We start from the raw sequence: 25,558 nt of genomic DNA, 5'->3' as shown, positions 1-25,558 counted from the left end.
TCGCGCTCTAGTGAGAAAATTCGAACAATATTAATACTTTGAAAAATACACAAGCTACATACTTCATGTTTCAAGTCTCTAAAACCAATATACCTTTTCACTTTATGAGCAGAGTATAAAAACGGCAGTAAAATGGCCACTGCAGCTAAAAGTGGCAGCCTTTTAGGTGGCAGACCAGTTAATGGCCCGGAAATATGAAATAATTTCTATTGATTATAAATCTCACCATAAAAATTGTTGTAACAGAACAGAATTTTGTTGCTGCTTTTTGTTGTTTTTGTCGTTGTTGCTTCGACTGCAACTCGATTGCACCAAGCACTTAATGCAATTTGCATTTCTATGTTGTCCACAAACGTCAGCGTGTGTGATTGCGGGTGTGTGTGTGTGTGTGTGTGTGTGGGCCATAGAGAGTTTTTTGCCCGTAAGGCAGGAAATACGTATACGCCCCATTGTCCCCATGCACTTATTTGGTCAGCGTACTCTCCCTATACTATTTCTGTATAAATTTCAATTTAGCTCAGGCTGAAATTTGCATTTGCAGCTGTCAAGCAAATTATTGCAGGCAGCTTAGCACGTTGTCCTTTCGGCCTTTTGATTGTTGTTGTTTTAATTTAAAAAAACACACGCACACACATATATATTATTGCTGTTGCTGTCTGTTTGTCGGTTTGTCGATTGTCTGTCTGTCTGTGGGTCTGTCTGTCTGTATGTCCGTCCGTTTGCTTTGCCATTCAAGTGTTAATTTTATTGACATGTGACAGCCAGCAAATAACTTGCCTGTTGGTAAATGTTTAAATGTCGTAGCTGTTGTTACTGTTATTGCTTTTGTTGGGTTCGTTGCGGTCGAAATGGATATTTTTAATGAATTTAATAAACGCACCGCCCGAAACAATACTCGTAAATCTCGTAATATAAAAAAAAACACCAGAAAGAAAGCAAAAAAGAAACCCATTTGACATGCAAGCCGTGAAAGAGCTGTAAAAAGAATGCCAAATGGAAACCAGAACCGAAACAGAAGCCAAAAAGCAAAGGTAAAAAGACCCCAGTAGGACGAAACATTAATCAGCGTTAAAAGTCGCATTAAACAAATGGGCGCGGAAAGTGGACACGGGCGAAGGGCAGCGCGAATTGCACGCAAAGCCAATGCCGAGCAGCCTTCAGCTAAACCAATCCAAACCGAACCGAACCGAACTGAACAGAACCCAAGCCCAAGCAACCCAACAAGGACCCAAAAATTATCGAAACGTAAACGAAATGCCGAAGAAAATTGGAAAAATCGTTGGCGAAAGAGAAAGCTAGAAAAAGAACGAGCACGCACAGCGCGGCCATTGCAAGTAGGAGCAGTCGGCGGAGGTCGGCGGTCGGAGGGTGCTGCCAGCCGCAGCAACAACAACAACAACATCAGCTACAAACGTGGCGAAATGAGTGACTGGCAGTCAAAATCATTAAAAAGTCGTAAAAATCAAGGGAAACGGTAAACAAAAAACGAGCACTGCCAGCAGGAAAATGGGTGCAGCAGACCAGGCGACTGCCAGGGGGTGGGACTGGATGGAAATGAAGGAAAAGGAGGCGACCTCTGAAAATACGCACGCTTTATAATTAGAATTTAATCAAGCGCAAATCGCAAACTCTCGCAATTTGCAAACCGAACCGGGCCAGAAACAAAAATGGGTTTTCCCCCGTAGGCGGGGCACACCCGGGCCGCAGTCTGTGTGTGTGTGTGTGTGTGTGTGTGTGTGTGTGTGTGCGCGCACCTTTTGTTTAACGTGTAATTAAAAGCGTCGTGAAAACCTTTTAGTGTAACGCCAAAAGAAACTCTGGGTGCGATGATATTAAATTTCCCGGCCAGAAGAGTTAGCTGGATCCAGCAAGTCCAGCGGCATAGATTAAATATAAAACCCCATCAGTTGGCCCGACCTTGTACGACCTTCGGTAATTGATGGTAAGAAACAACTTTTTGCATGTGTCATCTAACTAATGATGCGATACGGTTTCCGTGTTGAGGCTTTCAATCATTGCCAATTACACAGTGCAGAGATGTGTGCCTGTGTGTGCGTGTGTGTCTGACATTTTACACCTACCTCCTTGTAAATGACAGCAGAATCGACACCCTTATCTGGGTGAATATTTTTAGAATATAACAACAATTTCAAAGAATTCTTCACAGTTGGTAGACATTGGATAAGTAAAAACTATGATCAGAATACCTTTCAAGAACTTCAGCTTGAACTCGAAATTAAGTAAAAAGTGGGACATTTATTCAAAAATACTCTACGAAGTGTTAAAAGTCGCATACAAAGATACGAATGCTTCACATAATATATCCATAAAAAGCACACAAGTTTTATTTAAAAAACTGAGAACTTTTAGCATCAAGTTCGACTTCCATAAAAATTAGATTTAGAAAATATAATAGCAAAAATTTCTTATTTTAAATACTTTTGAGAACTGACTTTGACAGAAAACAGGAAATTTCTTTTCCCTATATGGTCATGAGAGCAAAGCATGCTTGCTTGAGTAAACCACTCGGGAAGCCTAAAAATAGCACTCAGCAGCAGCAGGACGAGAAGTTGTGACATTCTAATTACTGGCAGGCAGCAGGGCTCAACACGAGCTGCTTGTCAAGTATAAACTTTGGCCATAAACAAATTTTAATGGAGCAATTATAAGCGTCTAAAAATGGCTCGCAAAACAAAAGCAACTCGCAATTTTCATAACTAAAGGGCAAACTACTTTTGCGCCAACTACAAGTGTGACGGCAATGACGTACAGTTGGACCGGGTTGCCGGGTACAGGGTGCCGGGTGGTGGGTGCCGGTTGGCAAGTCAGTTTTGTTGTGTTTGTAGCCAAAATGCAAATGTGTAACACTTGAAGGCACGCAGCCAAATCGTCGAGATTCGTGTCAGGTTGTGCACGAGGATGGCGACGGCGATGGCGATGGCAATGACGATGACGATGACGCACGCCAGTGCTAAAATGTCTTTAAACGTCAGAGGGCGCACAGAATGGCATGCAATGGCATTTGTTAAATCTACCCTGGCCGATTAAACGCCACGCGGACTTCATTGATATGCATCTTTGGGGTGTGTGGGTGGGACTTCTGCTGGATTCACTGGCTTGTCGTCTTTCATGCTTATCGACAACATCATTTACAGCAGCGGCAGAAATATCTTCATAAATCCATTGCCTACCCCCAGGGGCTGACGAGTCATTCATTGGTGTTGTGAATAGGCGGCTGACTCACACAGTTAACCCCTTGTTGCCGGCATTAAAATTCCGCCTTATTCCCCGCAACCTTTGTCTGCTCTTCATTCGGTTTTTTCCCTGCTTTTTTTGGCTTTGTTTTGCTCGTGTTTACATTTTAGCTCATGCGTTTTTTGTTTGCTTTGCTAGACAGACGTTCAGAGTGCCGCCTAGGCAGGCGTCGACTCTTTCGGCCCGCTTGGCAATCTATTAAATGTTGTGAGTGCGTTTACTCGTAGGCGGCAGACAATAAAACTGTTGAAGTGATTAAAAATAGTCGTAGTCCTCTGTAGCGTAGTGCTCTGCAGCGTGCACTTTTTATAGCATACTTTTGTGCGTTTTTGTGATTTGCCAAACGGGCGTTTCGCTTTTGTTTCAGCCCAGGCCCCAAAGCTGGCTAAAAAACCATTGAAAATCGATCAATTCGATGGTCCGTTAATGGATTTCTAGGCTAGACAAAAGTTTATTGAACCGCATGCCGACAATAGTAACAGCAACGGTGTCGACAATGAACTGTAGCCGTAGACAGAACAGTGCGATTAAATTTGTCTGCTCTGGTCATTCGCGAGGAAAACATTATTGAAACGGTAAGAAGCACTTGCCACTGGTCGCCTTGGTCGCCCTGGTCGCCTACACACATCGAACCACGCCCACAGCTATGCAAACGCAAAAACACGCGCCACTCAACACATAAAGCACACCCAGCAGGGCAAAAATCTTAGACTAATCGTTTTTTGATTTCTTACCTAACCACAAAGGCTTTGCCCACCTTGTCTCGGCCTGTGTCAAGCCGGGAGACAGGAAACGAGCGCAGGAAAAGGGTTTTACAACACGAGCTCGTTCCCATCACCGGCGGCTTTTCTATCCATTACGATTTCTTTCTTGGCCCCATCTAGATAGTCTGCCTTGGCGCAAAGAGTAATAAACGCCTGTTGAAGGCGACGCCCTTAACCCAGCCAGCCGGCTGGCCCGACCCTTTTTTCAGAACACTTTTTTGTTGCGGCTGTTTTCGCATTTGTAATATTGAATAATGTCGTTTTAATTACCGCCTCATATTGAAGGCCATCCCGTTGCCAAGAGGAAATCGTGTAGCTGGCTTATAAAATAAAAGCAGCAGCAAAAAAAAAGTGAAATAATTTTAATTAAACGCGAAAAAAGCCAGCACGTAAAGAAACGCCAAGGCCTCTAATTACATTGTGTGTGAGAAATGAAAATGAAATTAAAATTACTTAAAGCGAAAAATGGAAAATAATGCGAGAGGGAATGAGTAAATGGTTGAAGATTTATTACCGCAAATGACGAGTTTTTAGTGCCGGGCTAATTTTGAACGAGAATATTTTTCTCAGCACTTATCCTTCTTGCTGCGCTGAAACCTCCTGTCGTTGATTTGATTTGTTGTTGCCTTGACTGCGTTTAATTATAAAAACGCAATCCACTCTGGCTACCTTTTTTTTAAGGCTCCCGCCATCATGGGCTTCTTAACACGCCCCATCCTGCGCCATCCTGCTCCATAACAGCCTCCCCTGGGCTGTGGCAGCCGCAATCCAATCAACCGCTAAGTCGTCGGCCTGCCCTACTTGGCGTTGATTAAAGGGCAACTTTTTTCATTGCGCACAAAGGTATGCTATATAAAATGCGTATCAGCTTAGACAGGCCGCTAATTGACGGGCGAGGGGCTCGGGACGAGCACGCGCAACGTTTTCTAATTGAATTGAATTGATTTAGTGGATTCTCGTGAGTGCTGCCTGTTGACCAGGTACCGATGCAGGCCCAGGTAAATGTACAGGTGTAAACGGCGATGGAAACGGGATGGAAAAGCGAAAGTCGGTGTATGCGAAAACACTAGACCCCAACATTATGTGTTTCCATTTAATGCAAAACTCCAAACTTATCCAACTGTCAAGAGCAAATTACATTAGCGTGCATTTATCGTCAAATTTTTTTTATAATTTTCAATCAGCCACTCCCTTTGTGCACAGTCGATTATCAAAATTAATTAATCGCCCAACCCGAGAACGAGATCACAAATTGCGTTTAGGTCCCCAAATCATTGGCTCACATTGGGAAATGCATTAAAATGCATTCAACAATTAGCAAAGCCGCAGTATAACAGTTTGTATAACACACAGCTGCACGCACCTGCCGTTTGCCATCGCACGTCATTTTTATTGCATAGCAAAAATTGTCAAAATTGTCAGTCAGGGGGAAATGCATAGCTCATGCATTGCTCCCGCGTGCTCCCCACCCCACCCCTTGATATCATTGCAAAATTTCATTTCCGCCCAGGCCTGACAGGTAATGTGCATGCTAACCCCTTCCAACACCGTGCCACACCCCCACCCTCTTCCTCTGTTCGGTGGGATCATTGCTGTCGCTGTTTTTGACAATTTTCATGTTTCAATATTTCATTATGTGCAGCAGCAAATCCATTGTTGTTGCTCTTTTTGATTCTACTACAAAATTATTTATGCATAATGCTGGTAAAATGGGCGTGGCACAATCTGAGGCCTTTTAATGCGCTCATATCCGGCGTGCGAACAAAAACCATCCCCGTTAGTAAACTGGGCGAACTGCCTTGGCCTTAAATGTACTCTATGCTGTTATGTTAAGGCAATGTCATTTACGTTGGGGATTGTTCGCTTTGATCGATGTTGCACGGCTGATTGGGCGGAAAGGTAAGCCTCGGGTGTGGAACGAGAACGGGAAAGGAAACACACATACTTTTGGTTGAAATTAGGTACAGAACGCGAGCACTATCCCGCCCACATCATTAGATGGGCTCGCACTCAACGCAAAGACATTTTCGGTTGAGGTCAGCCAGTTATAGCCAATTGATGAGATATATAAGCCCGATTCGAAAGTATAAACTTTCTCTCTTTCTTATTTTCTTGCTCTCTGCCTCAGAGTCAGTTCCTAATTTCAACCCATCGAAGTTCGCTTTGCTAATGGACGAACCCGAAATGAACGAAACAACAAAAAAAAATGCGATAAAATGGGAAAATTGAGTGGAGTGAGTGGGACGGAGAGGCGTGGCAAGTGTGCGTTAATGACAGAATAAAACGAAATCCAAACATAAATTACGCGCTTATCAATTTCATTTATCTTTCGGATTTCTTGGCCACTCGCTTCTAGCGTTTGCCTTTTATTTGATGGTTTTGTAATTGAGTAATAAACTTTGGCATCGTTTCGTTTTTGCGATTCGCCAAAGTTCGCCAGAGTTCGAGGCAACGTTGCCATTCAATCGAAATAGAGGCCACAATAAATTGAAAGTTTCTTACTTTTTATTCCATTCCACTTTACGCCGCCTTGCTTCTCTTCAGCTGCAATAATGAGACACAGCAATTGCCTGGCTAAGTTGTCGAATATTCTTCGCCGATACTTTTTATTCACTAACTGCCCCCTAGACGCTGCTCTGAAGACGTTTATTGTATTCGACGTCCGCGATAAGCGACCATTAAACGGAGCCATTATCAAAATTTTACTACTCTTTTGGCTTATTAATGAGTCTCAATCGACAGCTCGACTGTGTTGCCGTGTGTGTGAGGCAGAGTATTTAACAGAACTTTTACAACATGCAGGACAGTTCATTTATCACAGCTCTCCAGGCCAGCCACGCAAGCTAAACCCAATTTTACAGTCTATGGCCAATCAGTCAACGAGACATGCAACTTGGGAGGCAATCAACCCCTTTGCCCATGCCCCATCAGGCCCCAAAATCATGCGAGTGCATATCTCCACGAACAGAGCAATTTATATCACTTAAATTTAAAGTAGCAAATAAATCTTTGAATCATATGGAGTGTGTGTTTGTGTGACAACAACCCCCTGTGGCTCTTAAAGCTCTCAAGCGAGCATTCGCCTGGGCCACCCGAACTGCGCTCCCGCCGGAAATTGACGACTATCAGTGTGCAAATCAAAATTGTCGGTCATTGTCGCATTGCGCCTAAAATGACACACAATAAATTTTTATTTGCCGCTTTATTAAATTTTATTTTACCCAAACTGCGCGACTACTTGGCCTGGACACTAACAGCTGCAGTCCGGACTATCCATCGGACATGGTCTATCATCTGTGGAAGCCACGGACTGTCTGGCATTTGTCTGGCATTGGCCATATAACACAGCCCCTCCCTCCCCTCTTGGCTAGCCAGTTTTTGTGTGCGTGATAACTACAAACGTGCCTCTGGGGCTTGTGGACTTTGTAGGGGCGTGGCACATTGGTTGCCTTTGGCAAAAAGTGTTCGCCGTCTGATGACTGCCGCGGAAAAAGGCAAATTCATCAATTACTTAATATAATTACTTTTGGCTTTCGGATTATGCATATACACCAGCATTCCCACACACACACACACACGCATATACACACACACGCACATACGCAGACAGCGGCAAAATGTATTGCATGCTGCGCTGCCTGTCGGCGTAGCCAACATTAATACTTAATATAATAAATTGTAGCCAGTCGGCAGTGGCACCCGCACAGTCACATCCAGCCCTTGTGCCCAAATCCAAACCACGCCCACCGCAGCCCACATCGTCGTTCATTTTGCAAATATTTTTCAGCGCAGCGGCCACAAAAAGGGAGACCAACCCGAATGTTGCGAACTGGCTGACTTTGTTTGTCCCGCACGGTTTGGTTTGACCGTTAGCCCGGTTCGGGACCGGGTCCGGGTCCGAGCCTGGCTGCTGCGTTCTGTATACTGAATGCATGCGAGCCCTACACAACTCCATTACCAGTAGCGCTGATGAAATTAACGGAGTCCCGCACCCGCCGCTTGACGGAAGCGCAGACTCTGAAAGAACAGAGCGCTGGGATCGTGGGAGGCTCTTACAGCCTATTTGCCATTTTAATGGCACTTAAAGTTCAACGCGAATGCGATATGAAGTTGCAGGGAGTATTGGTTTTGGTCGAGAGGAACGCACAGGGAGAGAGGAGCACACAGTAAATGCAAATATTGACTGAATGATAAAATTAGAGCATAATTTCAATCTTAAATCGACATTGCATTTTCTTTAATATTTGAGAGTTTTCATTTGTTCTAATCATAATTACATGCAAAATGTAATTAAATGGACCTGACATCAATATTAATATATGCCAACACTTTGCGTACCCTCGATCATTTGCTCATTTTATTGGCCACAATTATCGTAAACTTCAAACTGTTGCGGCGTCATTTTATGGGCATATAAATTGTCGTAATTTTAACATTTTGTCAGTTAATAATATTACATTAATTTATTTATTGGCAGCGCAGCTCATACTATGCATTAAAAGCAATTAATTTCAAACTATGCCAAACTGATACAGAAAAAAAACTAAAAATAAAAAAACTATTGAATTGAATTTAATTCAATTTGCAATGCCGTTGTACAGCAGGGAAATAGGCTCTAAAACTACGTAATTGCATCACAAATATTAATTTCATAAATTTCATAATGCCAAATCTTTTTTTATTGCTGTTGTTGCTGCGCATATTTAATGGCTTCAGCTGCACACAATTAAAACAATTAAATGTCAGAAAAATAGCAAAGTGCATAATAATTTACAAATAATGCCACGATTTGGGTAGCATAAAATGTATTCGAGCAAATATGACAAATATCGCAAATATTATTAAAGTCACTTTTATTGACAGACGAAAGTCAAAAACTGAAAAGCATCGGCTAAACTCGACTATTCAATGCTCTGTTGAGAGTGTATAAATACAAAATTTAGTTATGTATAAATATAAATGCCAAAATAAATATATATTTATATATATATAAAAATATGCATATATTAATATAAAAATATATACATATATAAATATATAAAAATAAACATGAATATGATAAAATTAACAGAAAACTATACAAAGTAAACCGCACCTGGAATATAAGTTCTGCTTGGATTTCTGATATTAAGACAAGGCCCAAGGCAATTACTTCCAAACCGGGACCAAAGGGGGCAGTAGCGAGCGTGGCCAAAATGTTGAAGTTAAGATTTATAGAGATATATTTCCTATTTGTTAAAAACAATCGAAAAACGTTTGTTATGTTCCTTTAAAGTACTTCATACCCTTGCCGAGGCTGTATAAGATTATGACAAGAAGTCGTACGGATTAAAGAATATATATCCAACCTCATGGAGTATACACATTGTTGATCATAACCAAAGGCAGACGATCAACAATGTCCAACTGTCAGATTTGCTTTCTGTTTCTTTGCAAACAACTGCCAAAGTTTTAAAGCTATCTAAATGTAATTTTGGAATTAACAAGTCTACTGTAGGTAGTACATATGTCGGACCAGTTGCTTGAAAAAGGAGTTTTGTATAAAAATACGTTTTGTTGTGCTAGATATCTTATTGAAAGGGAAAAGCCCTTATTTCAAATACTATACCTTGAATAAACATTTAACCTTCGGCTCTATGAACCATCTTCTTTCTTTATTATTTCAAAAATTATAGTATTTTCGCATTTCCCACAGCAACAAATAAAAAAACACAGCACATATATCTACTGCATACACATATGTATAAAATATGCAACGGAAAGTTTCCATGGTTCATTAAGTATGCGCCCTGTAGCCAGGGCCAGCTCGAAAGTATGCAATTGAATTTAAATATTGCAAGTGTCCCTTCAAATATGTGCATGTGTGTGTGCATATATATGCACATGTACGTTGTAGCGGTGCCTTTATGTGCGCCATGTTTTCATAGGCATATGCGATAATGAACACAAACTTTATTACAAAATGGCGGCCCTTTTCTGTCCCGTACATATGTGTATTTCGGGAAAATCTATGCCCTTTGCACAGACACCAAAGCTGAAAAGTAAATTACTGATAAATTCTCTTCATAACCGAGTTAAGATTGTTATCGCCCAGTTTTATGATCACAGTTTGATGTAGCCAAGCGCAACATTCAAGAAGGTCTTACGATATTTTTAAACATGCAATACACAATGTGCAGTCTGTAGCTTCAAGTTTTGACGGCTTTTACTGATAGTTTTTACTCAGCAGTTTTGTTTATAGTCAAGATTTAAATTAGCTGGGCACTGAAATTAGCAAAAGGCCGCCTCTTCCCCCTCGAGGCCCGCTTGCTATGTAGGTTGATGGCGGAATTGGTAAAACCACAAATGGCCTATTACAAAGGGTGTGCATTAATTTCAATTAATTGCGATAAGGCTGACAATGTTTATTGACTATAAAATAAGCAGCCGTCATTATAAAACGGGGGTAGGGGGAAGGGGTCGACGCATTATAGCAATAACCGCAATGTAAATGACCAACAGAATGGCAAAAAATAATTTTTATAACGATGATCAAAATCGACGTTGCAGTAATTTAAATTAAATGCATTAAAATTTGAATAAAATGCAACACCAACAAAATATATGGATAAAAGTGGAAACAGCAACAAAAAACGCGCACAGCAAATAAACAATAATTATAATAATAAAAGCAGAAAAATTGAAGCAGCAAAAAAATACAATTGCAATAAATATGGCAGCACTTTACAGTTCATTAAATCGAAAACAAAAGGCGACCGCCTGCATTTATTTTACCTGTTAAATTCACCAAGCACAAATAAACAAGCAAACAAACAAACGAACCAGCAAACAAGCAAACAAACATGCAAACATTTCATTTCATTTCGATTCGTTTTTAAAATACTCGCACATATATCACAGTGCATTTAATGCTGGCTTTATCGCAATTATTGCCATTAGTTTGACAAACGATGCCACAGAATTATGCAGAATTTCAAGCTAATTAAATTTAAGAGCGGAAATGCCAAGTGTCCGCCAAAAGCTGCAATAAAACAGTTGTTGTTAACGCAGACGCACACAGTTAAACAATAAACAATAAACAAAAAACAACAACAGCAACACATGCTCAAACATGACTCTTAGCACATATCAACGCCATATATGCAAACATATATTTATATATATATATATATATCTACCTCCTGCTCGCACCTGTCGCTTGCTCTGCTGCTTGGCCTCGGTGTCTGCTTTCAGTGTGCCGCGGTTTAATTGGTCTAAAAATTGCACGTCAACGTAAATAAATTTTTATTTGAAAAAGTTTATTAAAAATTTGCATTGCGCAGGCAACGCACGTAACTGCCACGCCCCCTAGATGGTCATGACTATTCGTATGTGTGTGCGTGACCGTCTCTCTGGGTGTACGATTGTCCTCTGGTCGCTTTTAGCCATTGGCGTTTTTTATTTAAAACTTTTTACATTTGGCTTAAATACCCTTACAAGGCATATTATCATTTGCAGGCACAATATGTAACGCAATCAAAAACTGAGATCTTATTCTATTTTATAAAAAAACTTAGAAAACCTTGTTAAAGCTCTGCTTCTTTTTAATTTACCCATTTAATTAAATTTATCTTGTATTTATTTTCATCTGATTTGATTACTAACAAAATTCATAAGTTTTCCCATGCGAACATTAAAAAAAAATGTTGCCTAATCCTTAAACCTTGAATGAAGTGTTCCGCAGTCAGTCAGTCAGGACAAACTATATTATATATCTATAGAGAGTATATCACTGTAACCCTCTAGTATTCTCTATATCTGAAAAGGTATTCAATCTTCGGCTTACAGAAGGCAACTGTTCATCTGTGGCATTGCTTTCTGTTCTGCTATTTCAGTCGCTTATATTTTATTTTCTACTTTTGTTTTTTTTGATTTTTGTTATTGCAAAAGTTTTGAGATATGTTAAAAATAATATGGCAAAGTTTTGGTTTGTAATTACATGCGGCAGCCACACACTAAACGTTAAAATGAAAAATACAATTTTGCCCTCCATACGGACAATTCAAATGTCCCAATGCGTCGGTAATGAAAACGTCGAATATGTCAAAGATTCTTAATATTGTAGATATGTTGGCAATTAAGCGCACGTGCTTAGACCTGAAAATGTTCACGGACCGAAATTAGAATTTTTAAAATTAGGGTGCCTGGACACCTACTTTAGGGCATCCTTTGGCAATAAGTAGGAGGAGTGGCTTTGCAGGAGCGGACGCAAAGTTTTAATTAAAACAATATTTGTGCACAACAAACAATCAAAATACATAAACTAAACTAAAGCTCTACACTGATAATCCCGGAATTAGGCGGCTAACGGTAAACACCCCTGACTAAACACGGACCTAAGTTGGCAAACAAAGAGTCGGGAACGGACCTCGCTGAAAACTTATTTATGCGCGTACTCTGCGTTGTCTCTGGCTCAAAGGACTGAAACTGTTATCAAATAATTTATGCGTCTCACCTGCAGCAACAAATTAAGTTTTGTTTTTGTCCAAAACAACACCTGGAACACCGGTAGCACCGGGAGCACCGGGAACACCGGGAAAAACGAAAAGGTGCGCCAGCAACAGCCTTACAAAGGCAGCGAGTAATCCACGTGCCTTCTTCTACTTTTAACTCATTAACTGAGAGCGAAGTGCTGCCAGCTTGGCAGCCACCCCCTGGTCGTGCCGCTGCTGGCCATTAAAAGACTTATTTTCACACTTGCATAAACTCATTTAGTGCGAGAGCAAACTGAAAATTGTCTGCACAAAAGGTATATGGACGGACCCCGCGCAATCCGCAGAAGCCCCCAATCGCCACCTTATCACACGGCACGTTGGCCACGCTGGCGGAGAGCGAGCGCATCGTGACATAAAATTAATGCCCAACCGACAATTTTAATCGGCAACAATTTTTGTCTTGAGTTATAGCTCGAAACGGACAGCAAGTCGCACAACCCTCAGACGAGGTCGCGAAAAGTTTGCTGCAAAGATTTTCAAGTTTTCGGAAACAAAGCGAAGGGCGAAGGGTGCAAACAGTGGGGTCGAGGGGCATCCAAACGTGCAGACATTCAAGCAGTCTGCCGGATGCGTATATTTAAAACTTATTAAATTGCTATAATTTATACGACTTATCTTGTGGGCGCTGGCGGTGGCGTCTTCGTCTGCCTCGGCGCTCGGCGTTCGGCGTTTGGTTGCCTGCCTCGAGGGTTGCTTAGGACTCGTAAAATACTGAGCAAAAAATCTTATTGCATAGCTACAGGCGCGCACACGGCATGAACCTGCGACAGTTCGAAGCAATGGCAATTAATTTACATGCAAATCGTGCCAAAAGTTTATGCCCTCACTCCTCCCCGTACGGCGGCCAACCAGTGAAAAATCCAGTGTCTGCACAGCGCCTTTAAGTATTCTACGCTTAAAGGCTAAGACAACAGGAACCCGCCTTCCCACATACTTGATTAGTGGGCCGCCCGCTGTGCGCCGCCTGCTTCTAACAATATGGCGAGAGCCGAGGACCGGAGACCGAGGACTACGACCCTTTTGGGACTGCGACTCACGTGCGTCGATGTCGACAGGTTGCCGTACCTTAAAGACGATCCAAGTTCTTAAAAGTGCTCTTTGTTGCTGTCATTGTTATTGTTTTTCTTCGTGTCTATCCCGGCCTAACAAATTGCTCAGCTTTTTTTCTGCTTTTTATTGTTGTTGATTTATTGTACAACAACAATGGGAGCGCACATTAAACATTCTGTAATGAGTTTAAAGTTTTTAATGGAATTTTTGATTATACCCGAGTTGAGAAGAGGGGTTCGACAACCTATCGGAAAATGCTACTTACTCAAATTATCGTAATTACAAAAGGGCAATTAATGGACATGGTGAGGGGAGTGAAACACAATTCGTCATAGGGTATCTTTATATGTGAGACGCGAATTGTGAGTTTTATGACTCACATTGCCCAACTTGATGGGTTTCTTAGCGTTTGCCTTGATTTGCCCAAACTAACGAGCGTTTTCCAGTTGCTTGCGTCGCATTTTGCCAATCCATCACAATCCCTTGCCATACTCATTCCTTGGAATCACTCTTCTCTTTCGGCTGCTAACCCGTTTCCATTTTGGGTAAATCTCTTAAGCTTTAAACACTTTGTATGTACAATCAATTTGTATCTCCACTGTCTGTCTCCGTCTTCTTTTTCAATTTCCACAACACAAAACGCGGCCATTAAACGCTTTAAAATCAACATCAGCTCCGCGACGACAGGGGCAATAAAGTCGATCCAAAATTGCTTCCTCCGCACATAAAATCCAACAACATGGCGAGCCCAAAATCGTCCTACATGCCTAAATTCCTTTACACAACAGCGCAAACACACACACACACACACACACACACACGCACACAGACATACATACATACACATGCACACAATTACTGAGCTTTGCACACAAACACAGCAAAAGTGAACGAAACACTTTACCATCCGCCTGATTTCCCCCCTCTCCCTGTCAGCTACCCCCTGCCACGCTCTCTGCCCACTTAATACTTAAATGCAAACGTGTAAATTATGTGATTTTTCCCCGGCGGCCATGTTTGTTTGCAAACTCCATTACCAACATGGCGGGAACTTCCTTCAGCCTCGAGATCCCCTCGCCCGCCCATCGCCTCTACAGTCACCTGTTTGTTTCGAGAAATCGTCGCGTTTTACCATTAAAAACCAAAAAAAAAAAAAAAAACCTAACCAAGAACCCCTTTATGTGTTTTTCATGTACTTTTATTTGATTGTCGCACGCTTCGCCGCTTGGCAGGGCAACCAGCTAGTTGGTTAGGTTGGGGAGTTCGGTGCACGGCGAAGAGCTGAAATTTATAGCTCTCTTTTAGTGCTTAAAATATTAGCAAATGTTCATTAACGACTATTCAAATTGGCGTTAGTCAGGCTCACTTAAAACACTGCGCGAGTTCTGCAATTACTCAAAAGTACTTAACACACAATTGATGAACGGAAAGGTTTTAACAGCCCGGCGATAGTGCGTTTAACTGAAGTCAAGTCCAGTAAATGTCCTAACTTAAAATATTACTTTAAACAAATGCATCTGACAGGAAATCCTTTAATTCATACATATGTTTTTGATATGATTTTTGAACGGTAAGAAAGTCAGAGACTGCAAAGCAAATTAAAATTAAATCTAGCTCTGTCTTACACCCTATTGCGTACTAACTATGACTGCATGTTGTTTATTGGACTGCAGCAACACCTTGGCAAGTGGCGCACACATAAAATATAAATTTGTAATTTTAATATTATTAAAAATGTTAAATTGCACGCAGCATAAATCTCATTTTGGGCTTGTGGGCAACTGTAGGGGTAGGATAGCAAAACTGCGACAGCTTGTTGGCTTCATTGTGGCCCAGGGGTTGTGACAAACACTTACACTCTCCCACACATACAAAGGCAAACACACACAGACATACACACACACACACACACACACACTTGTGCGCATTATACAATAACCATTACTGGCAGCTGCGTTTGCCACACTATTTTTATTGTGCCCTCTTTTGTGTGTTGCTTTAATTTAAGCGATTTGCTCTGGGTTCATAAAATAGCCGCAGGATTAACGAGCCCAACGTCAGCCTGTTCTCTGCTGTCACATTTTCATTTTTTTGAAAAACATATTAATGCAATTAAATTAATAGATAACAATTTAATGTTTATAAGCTCAAATGACCAGAATCGACAGCAAATTAATCTCTCTTTTGAGGCCAAACATTCAGCTAACTATTTGCGAGCATTACACTAATAGCCACTATTTAATTAGGCAGCCAATTATATAAACCTTCAAGTATATACTTATATATGCTTATACATCCAAGTTATTCAATCGAACTAATCATTGACCTATTCGTGGAGTATTACCACTGAGATGCAATCATAGCAGTTGCTCTTGGCAACTGAACCAGCTAATAAGTTAGGTGGCTTTGACCCATTCGATCGATAAATCGAAAGTAAACTTTAGTGAGCGCAGTTTGGCTCGCTTGCCATTTATTTAATGAGGCAGCTGCAAACAGCACTTTCATCCTGAAAGCTATCAGTACGCTCCCCCTGCAGTGTCCTGTTTTTTAAAAGCACCCAATGCCCATTAACTTGTGTGAATTTATTTCAGCAATTGCCAGCACCGACTACCGACTACCGACTGCTATTATGCGTTCGTTAATTATTCACACACATCCACACACACATTCTCGCCCACATCCCGAATCGTAGCACGTTTCGGTCATAAAAATCGCCCCCTATAAATGGCACGCCCCTAACGGGGCAACTAGCTTGAAAAGAGGCAAAGCGCTTAACTTTTGCTCCCTAATACAAATGTCTCTGCAGATCTATGGACATTTATGCATTCCTTCATCAACACTCCAACTCCTCCTTGACATTAAATAAATCTAACATATCGTATAAAAGCTTATACTGGATAACTTTAATACAAGCACACACACACACACACACACACACGCACACACACACACACACACCCATGTATAAAAAATGACGCAGACATTATTCACGCTATCATTGCACACAGAAAGACAGACAGACTGTAGGAGCAACATACAAGAAGTGGAGGGTTGGTGGTTGGTGGGTGGTGGGTGGTGGAAGGGATGGGTCGACCCACCCATAATGGGAATGCTTTGACCATATCCATTCTGGGTTACCCAACTTCTGCTGTGGCGAACTTTGCTCACTTGGGTTTGTCGCCCCACTCGTTGTCTCCTTGGCTCGTTGGCATACAGATTCATGCAAAGGATATTTCTGCGGCAAGAGGTCGTTTGGGTAGAAATTACAACAGTTTTTTGCACAGTAAACGAACAAATATAGAATACACCTACACATGCCCATTAATATGTATGGACGACACATACATATGTACATAAGTACGCACAGGCATAAATAGCACATGTGGTTAACCCATGTGCGTCCGTCTTCCCCCTTCTCTTATATTCGCATTCAGGAACATACAAATAATATCCCGAAAATTTGCCATTCACTTGAGTAATTAAAGCTGACAGCTGCGATATTTTGGGCTGATGGATTCAAATTGAAAGCTGTCTGTTACGAAACCTGCATTAAATATACTCGTCTGCTGCCTGCTATGGCCAAGCGAAGCTCATCGATGCCACCAGATTTAAACATTTTCATTTGTTCACAATTCAAATTTCAGTTTGCATTGTGTTTGCAAGTCTCACAAACTCACACACATACAAACATTTTCATTTCCGTGTGGTTAAAACATGAACCCGCCCTGTGATTGTTCCCTGGACTCCCTTTAAGCTTGAACGCAAGCGTCGCATAATCGAATTATCATCATGGCGTCAACAAATGATTTCTACTTATCCAGCTACTGCTCGCCATTTGCCCTCCTGGCACATCTACTGTCTACTGTCATCGGTCTCGCCAGCCCCAAAGCAAGTCCCTTTTTTTTGCACTTCTTTGCCCACCACAGTGAAACCTTTCAGCCATCTTTTTAATTTTTTGTCTATACCCTGTACCCATGGAACTTTTGCAGCATTGGGTATAATAGTTTAGTGCCCATGTTTGAAATCCAACTAACAGAAACTCAAATGTATACAAATACGTGGTCAGCATCCGCTTGTATGAACGCAGAAAATGAAGGAGACTTTTAGAACTAGATGGAAGCCTGAAGAAATATCGATTGTGTAATAGGGCTACTCAGCGCAGGGTGCGTGGTATCTTCTAGTCGATCACTCTCTAGTAGGGCACTGTTACTTGCTTGTTTTTTGTACCGCTTCTTGCTGTTTCCTGTATTGCCAACGTCATTGTCGCTGGTCACTTTCCCTGCTTACCACATTCACTTATTCGTTTTTCCGTTCCGTCCATTCGTTCGTTCGTTCGTTCTCTTTTTCTCTGTTTTGTCATCGTTTGTTTGAGGTTATGTTGAATGTCAGTTTGTTATCCTTGCGCAAATCCTTTTATACAAATGAAATTTGCACCAAATGGCGATAAGCAAAATACAATAGTGTCGACGTTCGGTTTTACCAGTGAATGCGCTGTGATTCGAACAGAGCAATAGCTCGAGGGTTAGCCATGACAGAATGCGGTGGGATTTTAATGAAATTGAATTTCCACATGGTGCGCTTTACTGTGCTCAATTCTGTTTTAATTGATAAGCTTATCATAACTGGTGACTAATGCATATTTGGTTTCTAACTCTTTTTGCTGGCAGATATCAACAAAGGCTCACCTATCGACTACAAGAGCGGATCGGCCTGTTCCACACCCACAAAAGACACTCTCAAAGGGGGCTACGATCGCAGCACGCAAGGCTGCATGGGCCCGGTGCTGCCACCAAGGAGCATGAACGGAATGCCCACCCATCATTACTCGGCGCCGATGAACTTGCGCAAGGACTTAGCCGCACGCTGCTCAGCCAACTGGGCTAGCATTGCCGCGTGCTCGGCCTTGGCTGTACTTTGTATTCTGCTGATCCTGCTGACTAGCACCGGCACCCTGCACTGGTCCCCGTCGGCACCCTGCACAGTTCTAGTCGGCAACGAGGCCGCCGAGGTCACGGCGGCCAAGAGCACCAACACTGATTTATCCAAGCTGCACAATGCATCGGTACGCGCGAAAAATGGACAGGGCATCGGAATTGTACAGGGACAACCTGGTGGAGGCACTGCAACGGCAACCGTCACAACGGCCACATCGAACAGCGGGACGGCCCAAGGCTTACAGTCGACATCCACCTCGGCGGAGGCCACATCTTCGGCAGCGGCAGCCACTGCAACGTCCTCCTCCCAATCGTCGCTTGCGCCTTCGACGTCCCTATCCTCATCCTTAGCAAACGCCAATAATGGAGGTAATTATGCACAAGTTTTAATTATTTTTAAATGAGTTTTCGTAAGTTTTGCAAAAGTGCGAGAACTGAAACAGAGAGAAAGAGAGAAAGAGACAGCTAGAATGAAAGAACGGAAGACGGTTTAAGCGCTTAGGGGTACCTAGGCGGCGGTCAAAAACTTTATTTATATATTGTCGATTTTCAGCTAAAAGTTTTTCTTTCTTTGCATTTGACAGTAGATGGTACGAGGCTTAAGCGCAAACAGTCGGCTATTTATAGTCAATGCCGTTCCCATTGTGCTCCGTTCATTAAATATAGCTCAGAATATTGCACTAATTACATTCCGAAATTGACAGCAAGACGCAAAGAATGGCAGGGGAAGAAAGGCGTCTATCGAAATCTCATTCCATGAACAGTACCCATTAAACGGATAAAAAGTATGCAGTGCAATTTAAAGAACGTTACAATTTCAAAATTAAAGTTAATGAATAGGAGAATAATCGATTTTGGAAACGTGTGGATAATTGATTTTAAATTTAATAAAAAGTACTTTATGCAGTGGAGTCTTAATCTGCAGCCGAGTTGAATTGGTCATTTCAGTCTAAATTATTTTAAAAGAGTGTCGAGCTTAGAGCTACCGACAGTTTTTTATAAAGGCCTACAGTTTACAGAGTATATTTCAGTCGAGAACTTTCCCACAAACATTTTGCACGAAAAAGTAAATCTTTGGCTTTATCAATAAATGCAACACATTCGAATGTATGTCAATAAATATATCTGCAAAACCTTCTAGATTTTATTTTCGGGCAATTTTCCCGCCCTTAGTTTGTTGTCAAAACGTCAGCAAATTGAAAACGTTCTGGTTTATTTCGCAGTTTATAATTTTTTGCTTAACAAAGCGAAAAGTGGATTTGATTTACGGATTTTGTGCTGTGTATTTTTAGGTCACATGGCACACATGACACTTAACATTTGGCAATTAAGCTGTCAAATGTTGACGTACCCCCCAGCTTTGTTTTACTTTGTATGTCTCTCTCTTGCTTATTTTTGCTCGTTTTCTCTCTCTCTCTCTGTCTGTCACTATATTTTTGTCCCATGCCCAAATCAACCCCACGTAGTAGCCAGGGGCGGGCTAAACAACCTGTCAGCTTTGCCCACACACGCATATGAAAATGCAAGGTACATTTCTGACAACCAGTTTGAAGTGAATTAAAAATACATTTTATGCTTAATTTGAGCCAACGAGGTTGGCTTGCATGGTTAATGGTATACTGGGTCGTAGTAGCTAACCACAATAGATCAAGGTAATCTCGCTCTCTAACTACCAACTGCTCATCCGAATACCTGTAGCAAGTAAAGGAGGCACAGGAGCAGTGTCAACATGGCTGTCTATCAACAAGAATGGCAACAAACGACGCCGTGGAAGAAGTTTAATGGAGTGGCAGCGGGGGCAGGATCATTATGATGATGCTGATGATGATGTGGCTGCAGAAACTTTTAGCGACTTAATTACAAGAGCAAGTAAAGTCCATGCACAAAAGTATTTGGCTTTGACAACGTCGCCAACCGCTCAAAACGTGGTAAAATCCATAAGCGAGGATGCTAACATACACCGGCCCAGGAAGGCAACTGTCATCGCTTTGGACACCCAACAAAGCAATTACGATAAAACTTTGCACAAAATCGATAGCATATTGAATCTCGAGCAGAGCGAAGGGAATAGCTTTGTGGACGACATCAGTGACTATGACTATGAAGACGATACCGAAGACGAGCAGAAGGAGACAACAGTGCGGCCAGCGCCTAAGACTAGGCAACAATTTGGCAAATCATTAAACGGCAATTTGCGTAGAGCAGGTAAAACGCTTTCCAAACCCCAACGGAAGTTTGAGCAGGAGCTCCAACTCAAAGAGACCAGCGATACCATCGACGTCGAGTCAGATACAGAGGCAAGCAGCGTTGCTTCTGTTATTGATGACTATAATCAAAATGACAGCACCATCAGACGTGGCACCAGCAGCAGCAGCAGCAGTAGCAGCAGGGAGGACTCAGTGCTGACAACGACGTCAGAAAGTGACAACGATGACGTTGTTGAAATCGACACCATCAGCAGAGCCAGCACGGAAAAGAATGAGGGGATGTCCTCAACCGTCTACATTATTGAAAATGATTTTCAAATCAAACAAAACCTGAAGCAGAAACCTGCCGCTAATGATAACAATAATGAGCGTGATTTGGCCGATAACTATGAGGAGAACAACAACAACAAAGAACAATCAGAGCCACCCCCACAGAGCATAAATCAAACAGTGTCCGACCTTATGCTGAGCGACGCGGCACTCTTCGATAATGACGATATCGATATAGTCAAATTAGACGAAGCGCCCACCTCCAATGAGGTGAACCTGTACAAAACGGCTGTCGAGCAATCCAGGATAAAGCCGCTTCAGTCTCTGCCAGCTAGCGAAAATGAGGTTCTTAAGGCGCAAGAGAATGACAATATTTTACCAGCCCATTTAACACCCCTAAAGCCATATGTCAGTGAGCGCTTCGATCAGCCCAGTAAGCGTATATTTGTCAATCTGACGATAGCCACAGACGACGGTAGCGATTCCGTGTATACGCTTCATGTGGCGGTGCCGACTGGCGGCGGCACGCACAATGTGGAGCAGGTGCTGACCCACGAGAAAAAGATTCTAGATGAGGACAATAATATTGACAGCGTTGGCTCCTGTGTATTCGAGCCCCCACCACGTATGCCCGACTGCCCCTGCAGTTGCCTAGACCCAGCGCCAACCATTTACACGAACAAGGACAACAACCCACTTGACATTGACTCTGCCAGCCCGACGACAACGACACCGCATGCAGAGGAAGCTACTATTTTAGGTCACCAGCATGATTCGAATGATAGCGCGGAGGTGGAAGATCCATCAACCAGCACCGATACTAACCTTCCTAGCACTGATTTTGATAACAGCATTGCCGCTACCGATACTAATTCTGATGTTCTTGGTGGTGAAAAGCTTGCATGTCCCGATGTTATGCCTATACTCATACTGGAAGGTGATTGTACTATCTGCTCTCGATGCTAACATCACTATAAGTGCTTATAACTAACCCGTCGATTAACTAAACCGATAACTAAAATGCTGTACAGCTTATATTTTCTAAGACCATTGCTAACAATCAAAATCATAAAATCATTTTACTCCGCTCATAATAAATCCTTCATAAGTCCCGCATCTGTACAAAATACCTCCAAGCATGAATGTGTGGCACCAATATCTGGCTGTGTAGGCGTCATCGTCATCTACTAACTAGGAAAGCGATATGCTTAAGCGAATCTACAAATGTGATAAATAATTGACCTACTAAACTGGCTCACTTGATGATCTTTAAGCATAAGATCACTTACTCATATCATATTTAGGCATTTAAGTATCTATTAAAAAGCATATAAAATATTCCATATTTAAATATTCAAGTCATAGTCTCCATATATCCACAAAAAGACAACAACTAACCCAAATGTGAATTGTTTTTGTTTTGTTTTCTCATCCAATCACTCCTCACAAATGCTGCACTCTTGTCGCATTGTCCGCTTATGCGCTTCGCGATAACAAATGGCAGGTGCTCGCACGTTCCCAGCACGAAGCTTCCCACCGGATGGCACCACCTTTGGCCAGATTACGTTGGGTCAAAAACTGACAAAGGAGATACAACCGTACAGCTATTGGAACATGCAATTCTATCAATCGGAACCGGCCTACGTCAAGTTTGACTACACAATTCCCCGTGGTGCATCCATTGGCGTCTACGGGCGTCGTAATGCCCTGCCCACCCATACTCAATACCATTTCAAAGAAGTCTTGAGTGGCTTTAGCGCCAGCACACGCACCGCCAGGGCCGCACACGTAAGTTATAACAGCGCCTGTCAATGTCTACTAACACCTTAACTAACTAATTCCACTTTATGTGCTTTTCATGGACCACTTAAACGTCATACATCACATACACCATACATAATTTTTCTGGGAATCGCTCCAATGCTTGCCAACTGCAGCTTTCCATAACGCGCGAGGTGACACGTTATATGGAGCCAGGGCATTGGTTCGTCTCGCTCTACAACGACGATGGCGATGCACAGGAATTGACTTTCTATGCAGCCATAGCAGAGGACATGACACAGAACTGCCCCAACGGCTGCTCCGGCAATGGGCAATGCTTGCTGGGGCATTGCCAATGCAATCCTGGCTTCGGAGGCGACGATTGCAGCGAGAGCGTTTGTCCAGTGCTGTGCTCTCAGCATGGAGAGTACATCAATGGCGAGTGCATTTGCAATCCGGGCTGGAAGGGCAAGGAGTGCTCCCTCCGCCACGACGAGTGTGAGGTGGCCGATTGCAATGGTCATGGGCACTGTGTTAGCGGAAAATGTCAGTGCATGCGCGGCTATAAGGGCAAATTTTGCGAAGAAGGTAGCAACGATTCAGCCAAACCCAAGATTCCCTTCTCCCCCTCATATCAATCCAAATTTTCTAAACACAATACTTTTCTCTTCTCAGTGGACTGCCCACATCCCAGTTGCTCGGGACATGGCTTCTGCGCGGACGGCACCTGCATCTGTAAAAAGGGTTGGAAGGGAACTGACTGCGCCGCCATGGACAAAGACGCACTCCAATGTCTACCCGACTGCTCGGGTCACGGTAACTTTGATCTGGACACCCAAACCTGCACATGCGAGACCAAGTGGAGTGGTGATGACTGCTCCAAGGAGCTCTGCGACCTCGACTGTGGCCAGCACGGTCGTTGCGAGGGTGACGCCTGCGCCTGCGACCCGGAATGGGGTGGCGATTACTGCAACACGAAGCTCTGCGACAGCCGTTGCAACGAGCATGGTCAGTGCAAGAACGGAACCTGCCTTTGTGTAACTGGTTGGAATGGCAAACACTGCACAATCGAAGGTTGCCCAAACAGTTGTGCTGGGCACGGACAGTGTCGGGTGAGCGGCGAGGGCCAATGGGAATGCCGCTGCTATGAGGGCTGGGACGGTCCTGATTGTGGCATAGCCTTGGAGCTAAACTGTGGCGATAGCAAGGACAATGATAAAGGTGGGTGATTGACATTTCTTTTTTTAAAAACCGTTTTCATCCCATGTTATACCCAATAGATGGCCTGGTTGACTGTGAAGATCCCGAGTGCTGTGCCAGTCACGTCTGTAAGACATCCCAACTGTGTGTATCAGCACCCAAGCCCATAGATGTTCTCCTAAGGAAACAGCCTCCGGCAATTACAGCCTCATTCTTTGAGCGCATGAAGTTTCTGATTGACGAGAGTAGTCTCCAAAATTATGCTAAGTTGGAGACCTTTAACGAGAGGTAGGTGCTTTCTTGTAGCCAATTTGCTGCCCTTCGTTTTTAGTTTAATCGAAGACAAATTGTTGGCAAAGTATAGTTTCTGTGTATAGTTTCCAGAATTGGCAAGGGGCCCGATGAGGCACCCTATATCGAAACTATATATCCTGTATATTAAAAAACATTTAGCTGAATTTTATATATACTACCAATCAAATAATAATCAAAATAGTTTGCATAATTAATATTTTTATGTGTTTAAATATTTATGTTTTTCGTTTTCGTGCCCTCGTCTAAAACAAATCCCAATAAAAATGGCAAAACATTTCCGTACACAAACATTCCTAAATCCCATCGAAAACCTTGTAAATAAATCCCTACATGTCCTTTGTTCAAAACTAATCCGTAAAACTGAACAAACCAAACCAAATCAAATGAAATCTTTGTATTCAAAACAATTCTAAGGTATAAAAATAAGTTTAAATTAAATAAATTAAGAACTTTAAGTATACAAATAACTTAGACTAGCCCTTAAGTACACCTTTCACAAGGAGTTGATATCATGAATCACCTCACCCTGGTAACATAAAACTGGTCCCAGACATTCAACATAATTCCGATTCTTAACTTAGATCTCAAGGGTTCTTGTGAAGGGTCGCCAGTAATTTCGGTATGATCGAAAGCAAGGATATTTAATTTTGTTACGGGTTTCATAACACAATCAATTCTAGTAAAAGATAAAACAACGACAACCATGCTAATTCAAATATTTTTCTCTCTGCTTTCTTTTTCTTCTCATCACGCGTGCCCTTAATCCGAATAAATAAATTGAATAAATACCTAATAACTATTACTACTACTACTACTACTCGCTCCTCATACTACTACTACTCGATACTAATTCCCATCAAAAAATACACACAAACAAACGAACATTGCGCAACCGAATTCCAAATGCTTTGTATTAACTAACGAATTCTATTCGCTACTTGTTCTCGCTAAAAATCAAAATCATATACTAACAGCATTTTTTGGAATTATTTCAATGCAAGGTAAGCAAGCGAAAAAGCGGTACTAAAATAATAATACTAAAACTACTACTAATACTAATTCTCGATGGTTGTTTGGTACACTCGTTTCATTTATATAATACAATTGTTTTTATTTACTTATAATTATTATTTTATCAAAGAAATGGTTACTCATTTGTCTAGCGTAGTCCTATAAATATTTTAATAAGATCATTTGGTAGTCGATTTTTATTTTTCGTTCGTGATAACACACTTGTGGGATCGTTAATGACTTACTCGTTACTTTAC

At 42.1% G+C, this 25,558-nt stretch overlaps 1 protein-coding gene across 5 annotated transcripts in view; it reads left to right on the top strand.

Moving 5' to 3' along the window:
- Nucleotides 1–25,558, top strand: part of Ten-m (teneurin transmembrane protein Ten-m) — a 153,290-nt gene that overhangs the window by 113,926 nt on the left and 13,806 nt on the right. For 2 of the 5 annotated variants that reach the window (XR_010437009.1, XM_064688984.1), the window contains exons 3-9: nt 18,271–18,906; nt 20,236–21,951; nt 22,519–22,802; nt 22,952–23,363; nt 23,451–23,996; nt 24,056–24,263; nt 25,265–25,291. Coding sequence is in view for 4 of the 5 variants with exons in the window: in XM_064688984.1 (XP_064545054.1) it covers nt 18,271–18,906; nt 20,236–21,951; nt 22,519–22,802; nt 22,952–23,363; nt 23,451–23,996; nt 24,056–24,263; nt 25,265–25,291 (3,829 nt within the window). In the remaining variant the exon portion in view is untranslated. The remainder of the gene's footprint in view (nt 1–18,270; nt 18,907–20,235; nt 21,952–22,518; nt 22,803–22,951; nt 23,364–23,450; nt 23,997–24,055; nt 24,264–25,264; nt 25,292–25,558) is intronic. The other 3 variants (XM_064688985.1, XM_064688986.1, XM_064688987.1) reach the window with 3 other exon arrangements.

Source organism: Drosophila montana, unplaced genomic scaffold (assembly GCF_035044405.1).
Source record: "Drosophila montana isolate Dmon_TW-CO22-7 unplaced genomic scaffold, ASM3504440v1 contig_3216_1, whole genome shotgun sequence".
NCBI lineage: Eukaryota > Metazoa > Arthropoda > Insecta > Diptera > Drosophilidae > Drosophila > Drosophila montana.
Note: the sequence above shows the minus strand (reverse complement) of the source record. Positions and strands in the feature narration are given on the sequence as shown.